Raw genomic sequence first — 15,352 nt, forward strand, 5'->3', positions numbered from 1 at the left:
TCCTCTACATCCAATCCACATTCTCTTTTGTCACTGGCACTTCTACCTTCCTCATCCAACCATTTCCGTGCGAGTCCTTGACTATCGTATTCGTCATCAAAACTTTTATTTTTTTAGGAGTATTCATATTTTTACCACATTGAAGTTGCCTAGTCATCACTTTCTTTTTTTCATTTTCTTCTTTATGCAACTTTCCATTTGTTTCTCTAGTTGTCCTCTTGTATGTACTCTTTGCTACCGATATTAACTTACTTCTCAAGGTCATCTGGTTCATTTCTGATATAGTTTTTAAGGTCCCTTTTGTCGTGTAACGCATGAAAACAAATAGATAAAAGTTGTCACTTTTTTACTTTCGAACAAGATATATGTCATTAATTATTTTGTCCATTTAAACGAGAAATAACTCTCTTTTTGATATGTTTTAAAATAAATTATCTACAAAAATAAAAAAAGATTCACTCTCTAAACGATGGTACTCTTTTTGGTTCAAATCCTAAAATTTCTAATATGATGAAGGAGTTTCCTAATTTTAAAACCAAACACACCCTTTCTCTTTCTCTTTTTCTCTCAAATTTTGGTTAATAAAGTTAAAAAGGGTTTAAGGAAATATTTCATTATTTTTGTTTGAAGAACCTACACTATTGATTATTTAAAATTTTAACATAATTATGTTAACAAACCATGTAAGGGAGGAGAATAATTCGTTAATAATATTATAATTATTTTGAATAAAAAAATTAAGAGGAATGCTAGGTAAACAATGACTATTTTAAATAATATGAACAACCATCAATTAAATAAAGATACATTACACTTTAATTTAATGCTACTAATTTAAATTTACTCTTTTAATCCTATTAATTCACATTATTCGCACATTATTCAAAAATATTGTTGATTACCTGTATTTTTTCAGAAGTTAATCGAAATGGTAATATCAAAAAAATTTCGTCAAAAATAAAATAAAAAAAATAAAAAAGAAAAGAGAAAAGAAGGTACCATTGCAACGAATAGCTAAAGGGACTATCATCGCTTCTTCTTTCCTTCATCCTCCAAATTAGGGTTCTTCAGTGTTCTCACTTTCCCTCTTCCAGCTTCAATCTTCACTCTACCCAACCACAATTTCACAATCCCTCTCGACCTCCCCAAATCCCCATACTCTCCGGCAAAAAAGGTACGACATTCTTTTCTTTCTCTCCTTTCTTACATTCGAATGATTCCCATCTTTTTATTTTCCCGTTAAGCTTATTCATTATATGAATTCTGGGTATATTTGGTTCACTTCAGTTTGCTCAAATTTTCATTCAAATTTGTGTTTTGGCGACTTGCATATATGTACTGTATATGTGTGTCCTAATTTCATGATTATGGTATTAGCTTGCATAAACTTCAAATTTTCATTGTTTTTAAACCCGTTAGGAGTGTCATATGGGTGACTTGGATATATCGAATGGCGTTTGTTCCCTGACATGGTCATGATTCTATGCAATTGTGTAAAATCACGTTCAGGTCAACGCTTAGATATAGACTAAATGGGGAGTAAAGGTCGAATGCCGCCTCCTCCCCATATGAGGCGGCAACTTCCCCCGGGGCATGGCTTGTTACACCCGGAGCAGGTGCCTCCTGTGATGCATCCGCATCCTGGCCCGTTTTCCCCTTTCGATATGTTGCCACCCCCGCAAGTGATGGAGCAGAAGTTTGCTACACAGCATGTAGAGATGCAGAGATTGGCTACTGAGAATCAGAGGCTCGCTGCAACACATGGGACTTTGAGGCAGGAGCTTGCTGCAGCACAGCACGAGCTGCAAATGTTGCACTTGCAGATTGGCACCGTGAAGGCAGAGAGGGAGCAGCAGATACGGGGCATGTTGGAAAAGATTGGCAAGATGGAAGCTGAGCTGCAAACAGCGGAGCCTATTAAGCATGAACTGCAGCAGGCACGAGCGGAGGCCCAGAGCTTGGTTGTGTCCAGGGAGGAGCTTATTGGTAAAGCACAGCAATTGAATCAGGAGCTTCAAAGGGTCCACGCGGATGTGCAGCAGATTCCTGCCTTGATCACAGAGCTGGAGCATCTCAGACAAGAATATCAGCATTGCAGGTAATCGTTTGTTTTTATTTAAGTTTTGTGGTATAAGTTTAACTGCTGCTGGATTGAATGACAATGCTTCCTGCTCGTCAATAATTAGAATAGACAATTTGAAATGCTATTTCAGTGAGACATGAGTGTGTCCATTAATTTTAAGTGAACTTATGGTGGTGTTTTTTAGAAGCTTTGGTCGCTTAGGCAGTGGCCAGTGGGTAAAGATCATGTGGAGATGTGACAGGTTTAGCAGTGCTTGTATGCATTCTGTAAATAATGGTCCTCATCTTTTGAGGGACTTATGGTTAGAGAAATGAAAAGAGTAAGACTATCTATATTTCCCATTTTCCTTTTTGTGGCTTAATAACAGCCCTAGGCCAATAGGGACAGGGGTAGAGGAAGACTAACAAAAACTGCAGATGAAACTATCAGAAATGACTTGACTCTAGTGGCTTTTATATAGACTTTGTTTTATGATAGAGGCAGTGGCATTGTATGATCTATGCAGCGAAACTGAACCTCAGCGAGAAATAAGGCTTTAGTAGTTCTTGTTATCTAACTTCATTAACAGCACCCAATTGCTCCTTAAGTCTGCCTAGTTTTACTTTTTGTCTTTTAAAAAATTTCTTTTCTTTGGTTATCTAAAAGATTCCATTTTATTTACCCTATAAACTGTTCAACCAAAGATCCTATTTTTTGGGTTTCGGAATCAATATGCTTGTTCCAGAGCTGGAGTCCCTACTATACAAGGCCAATTGGCCTTTTCTTTCTGGAGTGTAATTATTTTCTAGAAACGGTCCCTCTGGAAGTTTGAATGCCAGGGACATTTCACTGGCTTCTTGAGTCGAGCTCATGGGAATCTCTTGAAGGATGACATGGTAAATTTGCCAAACAATTTACTAGCCAGGGATTGTGACTGAGCCAAACATATATTGAGCCATCTATACTTCCCTTCTTGGGTAGGGATGTCCCATTTAGTGCGGTCAGCAACTGGTAGGCGCATAGGTTATACCTTCCTCTTTGTTTTATATCTGAATCTTCCTTTCGCTCTTCTCCATTCTATTGAGCACCCATACAGCTTTCATTGTGGCCCTTTAGTCCCATCCATAATATCGAATTGATATCTACCCACTTGATCTTTCTATGTGCATCTCGACACATTTGTAGTTCATGATAACCTAACCCTTTGGTTTCTATCTCACCTTTTGTGCTTACATCATGCTAGTGTAGTGTCGGACTGCCATGTTATGCGCCCCTTATAAGTTATAATCTGCTGTTCTGGTCATGCAGGGCGACCTTTGACTATGAAAAGAAATTATACAATGATCACCTCGAATCACTTCAGGTCATGGAAAAGAACTATGTTTCCATGACTAGGGAAGTGGAAAAACTCCGAGCAGAGCTTACAAATACTGCTAATGTTGATCGAAGAAGCAGTATGTATCTCCTTTTGTTACCTGTTTTCTACACTGGAACCCTTTGTCTTCCATTTTTCAAGATTGTGGATTGATCATGGTATGTAATAAAATTTAGGTGGGCCATATGGTGGCACCTCTGGCACTAATGAGAGTGAGCCTTCTACTTTTCCTGTGGGACAAAATGCATACGAAGATGGTTATGCTGTTATGCAGGTGTGTGATGCACCATGTGCTACATTGTTTTTAAGTTTCTCGTGGGAGTTCAGCATTCAGATCTATTATCTAATATTATTAACTTCTATATTATTTTTGATAAAATTTAATCTTTGAACTTTGTTCTTCATGTTTTCATGTTTTTAAGTTGATACTTTGTTAGCCTTAAATATAGTATCTAGGTAGAAAGTGAATGAATTAATTTATTTAGAACTATCTGCCTCTGTTGTCAAGGAGTCATGATATGTTTTGCTTGCATTGTTATGCTTCCAACCTGTTGCAGGTTTTATAAATGATTAAATTCTTAGCAGTTGTTTGTGTTTTAGTTGTATAATATGGAGCATACCTGAATTGGACATATTTTGATCTTACTTCTGCAATGAATTGTTACTCATAATTGGCATTGGGATAGCACTGAAATCTGTTGAAGTAGCATGTCTGTGTTACGTGATTTGCATAATAGCAATATCTAGAAGTATTTCATTTATTTATAGATAAAAAATTGGACTGATTCAATAGTAACACAGATGGGTAAGATGCTTTGTGTGTAACTGCTATGTAATTGTGCTTTTCTTGTAATATAGTGAAAGAAATACCGTTTAACAGTAGAAAATGAGAAGAATTTGAGTGTGGTTGATGACTGAATGCTTGCTCAGAATGTATGAAGATCTATAAAGGGTAGTAGTTGTATATTAGCGGCAAGGATACGTACAAATTTTTTTCAAAGAGATTTTGATGTTAGTGATATCAATGTGAACATATGAGGTGGTGTTTGATAATTTGATACATGTAGCTAAGCCCTTCTAGTAGTACAAATCTCTTTGTTGTTGATAATTGGAGTTACCAATTAGAAAGGTTATGTTTGTTGGGTTGATTCATTCTGATTATAAGTTCAAGTAAGATGCTGATTTTATTCCAGTGACTATAATTATATTGTTTTTCTGATCATATATATTAATGCTCTATCCAACTGGATGGTTAATAGGGACGTGGTCCTATCCCTGGGGCTGGTGGTGCTGTTGCCGCCGCTGCTGCTGCTACTGCTGGTGCTCAACAGGGTCCAGTTTCTGCAGGGGCTGTTTATGATGCTTCCAGAGGAGGACCTGGCTACAACACATCTTCAGGGCCAACTTATGATCCGCAGAGATTGACTGGATATGATGCATTTAGAGGAACCACTTATGATTCAAAGAGAGGACAGGTTTTTGATCCCCAAAGAACTGGTTACGATCCGCAGAGAGCACTTGCTTATGATCCATCGAGGACAGCCGGCTATGATGCACAGTCAAGGGGTGTTGCTGGCCCACATGGACATGCTCCAGCAGCAAACAATATGCCTTACGGATCTGCAACACCACCCACTTGAGGTGGAGCTGGATACGAGGCACAGCCTCGCGGGGTAAACCCTGCTGTTAGGCGATGACCTTGAGATGCCACATGCCTCTCATAACGAGATGTTGCCCCATTATGCATGGTTGGAAGATTTATGAGCAACTTTGGGGGAAAATCGATGAATATTGTCTAGTGTTTCCTGAGTTGTATGCCTCATCTTTCTTATGTATAATGTGCAATCTACCAAAGAATGAAAAAATGCAGGTCGCCCATGAAAAATTACAATCTTCAACCCCCCCCCCCCCTTTTTTTTTGGAAAAGGGAAATATACTCTAACTGGTAATTTAAAACAACCCATGCCATTCTTTTCTTGCCAGAGTTTAAGTTGATGCATCCATGTTCAGATTCAAATAATTTTTAGTTACTACTATTGTATCAGGTGCAACACAAAGTGTATAAGAGACTAATGAACTATACAGATTGCCATAGGGAGTTTGTATATTGAGAATAGATGTGATCATTCTTCCTGAATATTCTATTCTTTGGCTGCAATGTCTCTAATAACATGAAAAACATAACAAAAAGAAAAGTATCTTGTATACAAATTGTTATTCTCCCCAGCACATGGTCTAATGTGTAAATTACAAATGTTGAGATGCCAAATTGGAAAATCTGTATATACTTGGTTTTGGGCTTTACGGAGTAAACCTTTCTGCTTTTATTGGTTTCTTTTTTATTTCTTTTTTAATACAGGCCTATAAGCCCTCTTAATCCAAACCTTGTTGCTTTTTATACCCCTTCTTCTTCTTCTCCTTCTTCTCATTCTCTCAATGTCTTGTTGACTCTACTACCCACAATGCCCGTATTATCCAAGAGAGAGACGTCGAAAGCTTCGATCTTTGGAACACCCACAGCCGAGAAGGAAGCAACAAGGAAAATGGCTCAGGGGGTTTGGCCAGTAAGAAGAAGAATAAGAAGAGGAAGGTAAAGGACGATGCTGATGTGGCAACTGAAGCTCCCAATGATGCTGAGAAATCAACGAACAAGAAAAAGAAACAGAAGCAGTAGAAGAAGAAAAAGAAGACCAAAACAGTAGAACAACACAGTTCCAATCATGAAGGGGAAGTGCCACAATCTACAGTGTTGAATGACAGTAATAATAATACTAATGCTAATAGCAGGTAATGTAACTTTTAGTACTTTTAACAACTAGTAAAAATATAATTACACATTTTTATTTAACATAATTAAAATCCAATTATAACTTTTTAAACTTTATGAATTTTATTAAATTTTATTATAATTAATTTATTGGTATTTATAAAATTATTATTTGAAAAAATAAAATTAAAAAAATTTATACCAATAAAATTTATTGTAGAAGGCTAGTCGATAACAATGCAATGGTTGGATCTGTTTTCAGTAATATTGTTGTAGGAGTGTGATTATGTGCTGAAACTATTTTTTCTTTTTTTATTTATTTATGTATTTATTTTTGTTTCTGTATTTCCAGTCAAGATGGTTGTGATAATCCTACAAAGATATATGTGGGAGGAATTCCCTATTACTCAACCGAGGATGATAATTTCAGAGCTGTGACACCATAATTGAAGTTGACATTATTAGTGTTAAGGTGAGTACTAATCACTTAAGCACTCTGCATTTCATCGTATTTCAAGTTGAATATATTATACGCGCTGTGTGAGCGCTTGCCCAACATGTCCTTTTTCCAAAAATAGCTTAACATGAAAAAGCATGGGAAAAAAAACTTTGCATGAAAATAGAAAGTTATACAGTAATACCCCGGGTTATTATTTTTCTCTCTTTGAATCAGTTTTCTCTCTCTGGTCCATGCTCTTTCCTCTTATAATTCTCTCATAGGGTTTCAAGTTTCAACTTGAATAAGTATCCAACTTTCTCTTGTTTTTCACAAATTTGGTTGCACTTGGGTACTGCTCCAGAGAAGAAGCACCATCAGGCAACCCCCACAAGAGGAGAAGGAAACGAGAGAAAAAAAAAGTGAGGGAAGAAACAGATAGATGTTGGATAGAAATAGAATCAAAAAAGGGGGGATTTTTAACTTTAATTTGTTACGGGGAGGGGAAGAGTTGAGTTGAAGAGGATAGAGAAGAAGATAAACAGGCAAGTCACATTTGCAAAGAGAAGGAATGGTCTTCTCAATTCTTTGTGATGCTGAGGTTGCCCTCATCATCTTCTCCAACAGAGGAAAACTCTATGAGTTCTGTAGCAGCTCTAGGTATTCATCTTTCTTTTCTTCTTTCATCTCTTTATTATGTGTCTTATGATGAGATCTAGTGTTGTTCTTTGCTAATATATGTTCATTTTTTGTTTTTTAATTTTCTGGGATTTGCTTGATTTGATTGAAGCAATGTTTATCTACTTGACTTTGTTTTTTTTTTTCTGTTTAATATAATAATAATGATTACTTTTGTAATTTTTTTTGTGGGGTTCAGCTTATAAGATCTTATGTTGAGAGAATTTGATTTCATATTTAGAGTGTAATGTTGTTAGATGTATCAGATCTGGTTAGTATATATATTTATCTGATAATCTTGTGTACTTGTACGGTTACTTTTTGTGTTACATGATTCTTGTTCATTGTTGACTACTAGCTTTTTTTTTTTCACTCTTTTTTGGGTTTGACTTTTTTTTTTTTCGATTTAAAATCTAACTTTTCATATACTAAGCAGCAAGTAATTAGATCAAGATTTTTGCTTTAATTTCACCTGGCCAATTAACCTTATTTTTTGTTTTAGTTTCCATTTTATTTTAGTTTGTTAGTATTTTGCTTTTGTTTATTTTTGTTGGAAGTTTGGCTATTAGTAGCTAAGAGACTTAACAATAATGTCTTGAAATGAAATTTTTATAAGCAATTTTTTTTTAATTTGAAGCATCAAATGTTAATGAAGTGTTTTGACTAGCTCCAAAGAAAAAAAAAAAAACATTATATGATCTTTTTACTTAAATTATTTTTACTACATTTGAAGAGAAAAAGGAGGAGAAAGAGGGAGGGAGAGAGACAAAGAGTAAGTGATTAATTTGCAATTATTTGTCAAAAATAAAAAATAATTACAAAAAAAGCCTTTTCTGTGATTAAGTGTAAAGATATTTGACTACCATTTCAGCTCTTGCAAGTTATAATTTAATTTTCTCTTTAACCGACATTTTAATGCCCCTTTTTTGTTTGATCTCAAATCTCCTTAACCCCAGCATGACGCCATCATCTTGATGATCGCTCAAAGAGTTCTCTTTGAATAGTTTTAAGTTCTACTAATAATATTTTGTTGACTTTTGCATGTGTTTCATCACGAGCATCTTTGGATATGTAATTAATTGTAGGATTTTCTCGTATTTGCTCTAATTATGTAATAGCAAACTAATAACAACCAAAAGTAAAACTAAACCAAATTGTCTTCATTGACACTTCTCCATGGATTTGAAAAGCACCAAGAATGCACGTAAAAGAAGATGGGAGATAAGAAGTGGGAAAAAAAAAGGAAATTGCTACAAAAACAAACTAAAGGTAAGCCTTTTTGAATCAATATAAGTTTTTTATATATTCATAAATTAATTCATATGAATTGATAATTTTTAACCTCTTGCTTTCCTCCTTTAATTTTATGCAAGAACATGAGACCTATAGAAGTCAAAAGAATATGGATTCAATTGTTCAAAGGAGGTTTTTGTCACCAATCATTCAAGGTAAGCTCACTTGCGTTCTTTCCCTCATAGTAGAATATTAGAGTGCATAAAAGGTGAACTAAAATTTGATGGTCAACAAATTAATGTTACAAGTGTGTCATTTCAATTGTAAACTTTGTTTGCTACTACATTTATATGTCAAAAGTTTATACAACACATGTATTACAAGCATGTCTTTCAAATAGGAAGGCATGCTATAAATTTATTGGCGAAAATTATTATGATTAAAAATAAACTTCTTGAAATTTTTTAAATGAACTTTGCAGATCTTATTTGTTAATATATTATGGAAATTTCATTTATATAAACTATACTATTGTGTGTATTTTTTTAATATATTTTTGAACTATTTGATCTATAATTTATGAAAAGGTGCTGGCAAACTTTGTTACTTGTTTTCTATAACTTGTTGATCAAGTACAATAGCGATCAATACAGAGGGGTGTGAGCACAAGTATAATTGCTGATATTGTGAACGAAAACGTATTTAGCCCAATTCGAAGTTGGGATTAAGCTGACTCCTTTTAAACGGCCATTTGCTAATTTTTAGAATCAAGATTGTCAGTTAGAATTATTAATTAGGAAAACAGCGTAAAAAGTGATGAGAATTGTCACAGAAAATTACTAATAAAAATGTCAATTAAACATAACACTATCCTATGGTTAGATAATAACTCCAGAAAATAGATTGTTATTCAAGCACACACAGTTTCCACCTCTATTTTTTGGTAATGGTTCATTCACCTTCTCTAGTAAGACTTGAACCAAGATACATCATTTTAAGAGACATGATGATGCGCCAATTTATCTCCTCAAGTCATTAGTTTTTTTTTTTTTATTGTTCTCGGGTAAAGCTCTCTAACCTTAACCGACCCTAAATCCAAATCCACGATGTATAGAAGCCGCAACATGAGAGTGATAAATCAGTTTGCCTCATATTAAGCCACACAAGGAGCAATAGCTGGATTTAGTGTGTGTGAGTGGAGATGTGTGTATGAGTGTGTATGTCCAAAATAAAAGAGAAGTAAAGTAGCGGTCATCTGAGAGGAAAAGGGTATTGAACAGCAAGTGAGGTGTTGCAGAAAAGCAATGAGATGCGACAGAGAAGATTGCTCATTGAAGAAAAATGGGAGAGCATGTGTAATTCTTCCATGTTCTTTTCCCTAAAGTGTTAATGGAAGAAGAATAGAGGTAGTGCAGTGGTATTAGATACTGGGTGGAAAACACATTCAAGTGCATCAGCTTTCCTCTTCTCTTGTTTGGATTCAATTGCGTGTGGGTTGGGTTTTAACACAATCCATATCTAAGTTAAAAAAAAAAATACACATGAATAACGTATCTAAGGCAATTAAAGAAAAGTAACGAATGATTAGCTTAGAACTATGAACAAACTATTGTACATCATTGCAAACTACCGGACCTTTTATCCTGCGCTTTGATTATTTTGGTAAATTAATTATCTTTTCTTTATTTTTTTGGAGCAAACTTATGATCCAGAGATAAGTCCTTCATATCTAACGCCTATGAGCCGTGTAAGTTGCGTTTTATAATTACTTCATATATTTTTTTTCAGAAAAAAATTGTTTTATAAGAAACTTTTTTTGCAGCAATCTTTTAAACAGAATGGGTTGTATTTATCAACCATTAATTTGTATTTTTATTGAAAATCTTGGTACACATAACAAAGGAAATCAAGCCAATGATGCGTGATTTGTTGCTGCTCGTTTTTGCTATGGTAACTTTGGATTCGTTGTATTTTCTTAACCTTCATGTGTTTAAAAAAATAAAGTTCTTAATTTTCAAGAAAGTTTTACTATATCTTTTACTTCGATGGTACTTATTGTTGTAGTCTTTTGGAGTTTTATTGTAAACTTGATTTTAATAAGACGAATTTATCTTATATTCCAATATTTGGGGCTAATATTTGGGTATTAGCACAGCCACATGTTATTTCTAATTTAGTAAGAAGAGCAGCAAAAAATTGTGTAATAGTAAATTTGTATATTATACCTGTGATGGTTTACAATCTTAGATGGCATTATGATAGTTCTAATGGTATGTTTTATAGTATTTTTAATCTTATTTTTATTATGGTTAGATATAAAAAAAAATACAATTTTCAAAATGTTAGTTTTAACCATGACAGTATAAGTGTGTGAATATATGTATACAATTGTAATTTACTATAATTTACTAATGAAATAATTAATAATTAATTATACATATATTCACACACTTATACTACTCTCCGTAAAACTAATATTTTGAAAATTATATTTCTTTTTTTATATCTAACTATAATAAAAAAGAGATTAAAAGTACTATAAAACTTACTATTAGAGCTATCACAATACTCCTAAGATCGTAAACTATGACATTATTATGGTATACGAATTTATTATTATACAACTTTTTTCTTTACTTTTCTTACTAAATCAGAAATAACATGCAGCGATCCTAATACCTAAAATATTAGCTTCAAACACATTAGAACATAGGATAAATTCGTCTTATTAAAATAAAATTTATAATAAAATTCCAAAAGACTGCAATAATAGGTACTATCGAAGTAAAATGTATGGTAAATCCTTCCTGAAAATTAAGAATCTTATTTTTTTTTTAAATACAGGAAGGTTAAGAAAATGCAAGGCTCTAAATTTATTACGGTAAAAACGAGCAGAAAAAAATACACATCCTTGGTTTGATCTCCTCTATTATGTACCAAGATTCTCAAAGATACAAGTTAATGGTTGATAAATGTAACCTATACTGTTAAAAAAATTACTACAATTTTTTTTTTGTAAAACAAACAAGTTTTTTTTCTGCAAAAAGAAATTATTTGAAGTAATTATGAAACACAACTTACACGGCTCATATGATTCATAGAGGTTAATAGAGAGTTTATCTCTGGATCAAAAGCTTGCTGCAAGAAAAGATAATTAGTTAAAAAAAAAATAAGACGCAACCTAAAAAAGTTCGGTGATTTGCAGTGGTGTACAATGATTTGCTTATAGCCTTAAGCTGATTATTTATTATAATTTTGAATATTTGTGTTATGTACTTTCTTTTAATTGCCTTAGAAGCAACTATTTATGCGTACATTTTTTTTGGATTTAGATATGAGTCGGATTAAAATCCCCCTCACACCCAATTGAACATTTGAACCCACATAAGAAAAGAGGGAAGTTGATGGACTTAATAAATACTATTACACTAACTCTATTTTCCTTCCATTAAGGCTGCAGGGAAAAAAGGATAGAGAGGAATTAGTGAATTACACATGCTCTTTCCTTCTTTTTCAATGAGCAATTCTCTCTGCCGCATCTCAATTGCTGTTTAATACCCCTTTTTCTCTCATATAACTGCTGCTTTTTGGCATCACGCCGCCCTTTTCTTCTTTTTCTGGACATACACACTCATACATAAATCTCCACTTACACACACTAAATCCAGCTATTGCTAAAAGTGGGAATCGTTCCATTAATATGAGATAAACTGATTTGCCATTCTCAGATTGATGTTGTTTCTATACATCGCGGATTTGGAATGTGTGCCGTTGGGTTCGGGTAAGGTTAGAAGGCTTTGTCCAAAAAAAAAAGAAACTAATGACTTGGGAGATAAATTGGTGCAGCAACAGTTGAAACTTTAGCTTAATGGTCTATCATCGTGCCTATTAAAATACTGTACCTTGGTTCAAATCTCACTAGAGAAGGTGAATGAACCATTAATTGAGTTTAACCCAAAAAAAAAAAGAGAGGAAGAGGAGAAAAATGAGAGTGAAGAGGGTACCAAAACTTCTAATAATAGATAGAAATCAAGTAACATAACTACATTTCAGTATAGAATGGCCAATCTAATAATAATCATGTCTCATTCTATTAGAAAATGTGGTCAGTGTTAATAAAGAGCTAACCTTTCTGGCAATGCACCCTCTTGCACCTTCTTTCTCGTTCTTTTTACTGCTGCAGCTGAACCATAAACATTGTTAAATACTGAAACTAAAAAGAGAATCCTCTGTGCATGGATAATTTTAACAAAATATTGGGTAACTTTCCTCCTAAAACTATCACACAGAGGGTATATGCACCTTTATTGCAGACAATCATACCTTTAGATCTTCTTTTCTTATTAGCTCTCTTTCTCTTCCTTGGTAAGCTCTGTTTCTTCCTTAATATCACGCTTGCCTTCGAACACCTTCTCAGGAGCCAGCATAGTTGCATCTGAGACAGCTATAGGCGCAATTTGCCCGTGAAAAGTGTATCACATTGTAAGACATTAGTAGCTGGAAGAAGCAAAAATTAAATTGATATTGCAAGATAATAGCTCTTTACTTCTTCCATTGCCAGAATAGGCATATTAATTTGAACAGACATGTCCTCTATACCTGTCAAGTTCAACACAAGCCAATTAAAAGGCCAAGTTTCTTAAATAATTCGCTTGCCTGAACACAAATAAAAGGCATTCAGTAGAACACATCTCAATTCAGAAAATAATGTAAAGCAATTGAGACTTCCACCTGTTACTTCTGTTAATATCTGAATGACAACCGTGCAGAAGTGGGCTCATCCTTCTCAACATATTCTTGGTGTCCACAACCCAAAACAGTAACTAAAGGTCAAAAGAAATACAGACCTCAACTGTTTGCAAGACCCTTCTTGCTTTTATTGTCATCCTGTAATTATCACCAAAATGATTTGCCTAAGTAAGCTACATAAACTAATATAGCTGGATAAGAAGCCGAACTCCATATATTTATTTCAGAAAATGAAGGCTTACCAATTCTTTAGATGGATAATATGACCAGAATCCTTAAGAAACTGTAGTACCTGCCATTGCAGAATCATTCCCTTTTCATGTTTTTTTTTTTTTTTTTTTGAGTTACTACATATGATTCTTTCTATAGGAACTAAAGGAAAACCAAGTTCCAACCTTTCAAATTTTCAATGGTTAATACAAAATTCAATTCATTGATTAAAGTTCATCCAAAAATTGTTGAGATAACTCTGCATATAGGAATTGAATAGAAATTATAGTTGAGAAAAGGAGACATACAGGATCAGGGATTTTATCAATATCCACTGTCCCTTCATAGGTAATATAAAAGAAAACATTATTTGCTGCAACAGCTTCCTTGTCCCGTTGTTTATACCTGCATATTTAGACTCATTAATAATACGGGTACAAGTTATAACAAAAACTAATTGGAGAAGGGACACCTTATGTGCAAATTAATAAGCATTTGTTGTATACAATGTAAACGTACAAAAAAGCAGTGGTAGAAAATCTTACCAAGCTTTTCTCCCAACTGTGTTGTGCCAAAATCAATTGAATTTTCATTTGTGAGGACCTCAGGGAGGTAAAATAGGGTGTATCTGATTCATATAAGCCATGCATGTTCCACAAAATAAGACAAATTTATGGCATAGTTTGAAAAAAGATTAAACTTTTGCATTTCAAACTGATGGAAAAATATAAATAGGACAGCAAAGAATAAAAAGAGATGGTAACTATTATACAAACGACAGCATTCTCAATTAAATTTTCAGCATTCCTATTTTAAGCTTTTGTAATAGAAAAATGAAAACGAATTGTGAAAATGTTGCATTTGTTCCTATTAGAAGTTGCTCCTGATCCCCATTTCAAACCTTGTAAATTTGAAGCATTGATTAGAGTGGTTCTAGATACTGCAAGAGAATCTCATGATCAATTATGCATTGTCATAGATATTTATCTAAAGATACTTTAGTTTTTGCTTGAATTGTGTTCATTAAGATGTTGTTCTTGGTTTTTAGTGTTTATGATGAATTTACTTTGATGCTTAACTACCATAGATTTATGTAAGAATAAGTGATCATGAAAAAATGAGAATATCTTTCACATTGAAGCATGAAAAGTTGTCAGCTGAAGCTGTCACACATCTTAGTAGAAATCTGGCGTTTCTTTAAGAAACAAAACCAAGATTAAATGTAAATAAACAAAGCTGAATGAAAAGTCTGCTGTAGAAAAATGATCACTTGAAAAGCTTCTTTGATTCCATGTTTCTCAAAAGCTTGAAGAACATTATCGTTGATGTGAAAGAGGATGCTAAAAAGAGTACAATGTTGTATGATGGTGATGAAGGAATACATAGTAGTGGGACCCAATTGGCAAGTCTAAACAAGACAAAGAATCATACTTTGAGTTTGAGCAATGCTACTGTTTATTACTTGCCAAAACTATGTTCATAAGATTAGCTTAATTTTTTATTTGACACTCAAATATATATTTTCAATCCATGTATAATATATTTGATATACGATATTATTTATTAAGAGTTGTTTGCTTGTGTTTTAATGAGAAACTTTTTACTTGGATGCAAAGCAATGAATTCATCATAAGTCTTGTGAAGTAGCCTTGTTATTGCACAATACATGCAGCGTGGAGTAATGAAATAATGAAGGATTAAAAAGAAATGCTGATGGACATTTTGTCACAAAAAAATATTTACATGTATATTTTTTTCCAAGCATATCCATCATTGAACATAATGGTTAATTCCTTGGTTGTTGGTGAAAAAAGAATACAGTATAGCAATAGCACTGTAAAA

The 15,352-nt window shown here is 33.6% G+C and overlaps 1 protein-coding gene and 2 long non-coding RNA genes across 4 annotated transcripts; all 3 read left to right on the forward strand.

Annotated features, from left to right (window-relative positions):
* The first annotated feature begins 950 nt into the window (after positions 1 to 950).
* Positions 951 to 5,574, forward strand: LOC112797990 (protein FLX-like 2). Of its 2 annotated transcripts, none has more exons than XM_025841128.3 (5): positions 951 to 1,174; positions 1,510 to 2,098; positions 3,371 to 3,516; positions 3,614 to 3,711; positions 4,697 to 5,574. In XM_025841128.3, exons 2-5 carry the CDS (start codon positions 1,533 to 1,535, stop codon positions 5,075 to 5,077), a joined length of 1,191 nt encoding a protein of 396 aa, XP_025696913.1. In that variant the 5' UTR covers positions 951 to 1,174; positions 1,510 to 1,532; the 3' UTR covers positions 5,078 to 5,574. The 2 variants fall into 2 exon arrangements, with proteins under 2 accessions (XP_025696913.1, XP_025696914.1); XM_025841129.3 differs by having other exon boundaries at positions 977 to 1,174; positions 1,420 to 2,098.
* Positions 5,575 to 5,864: 290 nt separating this feature from the next.
* Positions 5,865 to 7,038, forward strand: LOC140183991 (uncharacterized). Its single transcript, XR_011880599.1, has 3 exons — positions 5,865 to 6,224; positions 6,557 to 6,676; positions 7,005 to 7,038. It is a non-coding gene; the product is annotated as an uncharacterized lncRNA (long non-coding RNA).
* Positions 7,039 to 7,159: 121 nt separating this feature from the next.
* Positions 7,160 to 15,106, forward strand: LOC112797991 (uncharacterized). The gene is made up of 4 exons (XR_003199891.3): positions 7,160 to 7,300; positions 8,509 to 8,587; positions 8,692 to 8,766; positions 14,816 to 15,106. It is a non-coding gene; the product is annotated as an uncharacterized lncRNA (long non-coding RNA).
* The last annotated feature ends 246 nt before the right edge of the window (positions 15,107 to 15,352 follow it).

This window comes from Arachis hypogaea, chromosome 4 (assembly GCF_003086295.3).
Source record: "Arachis hypogaea cultivar Tifrunner chromosome 4, arahy.Tifrunner.gnm2.J5K5, whole genome shotgun sequence".
Classification (NCBI taxonomy): domain Eukaryota; kingdom Viridiplantae; phylum Streptophyta; class Magnoliopsida; order Fabales; family Fabaceae; genus Arachis; species Arachis hypogaea.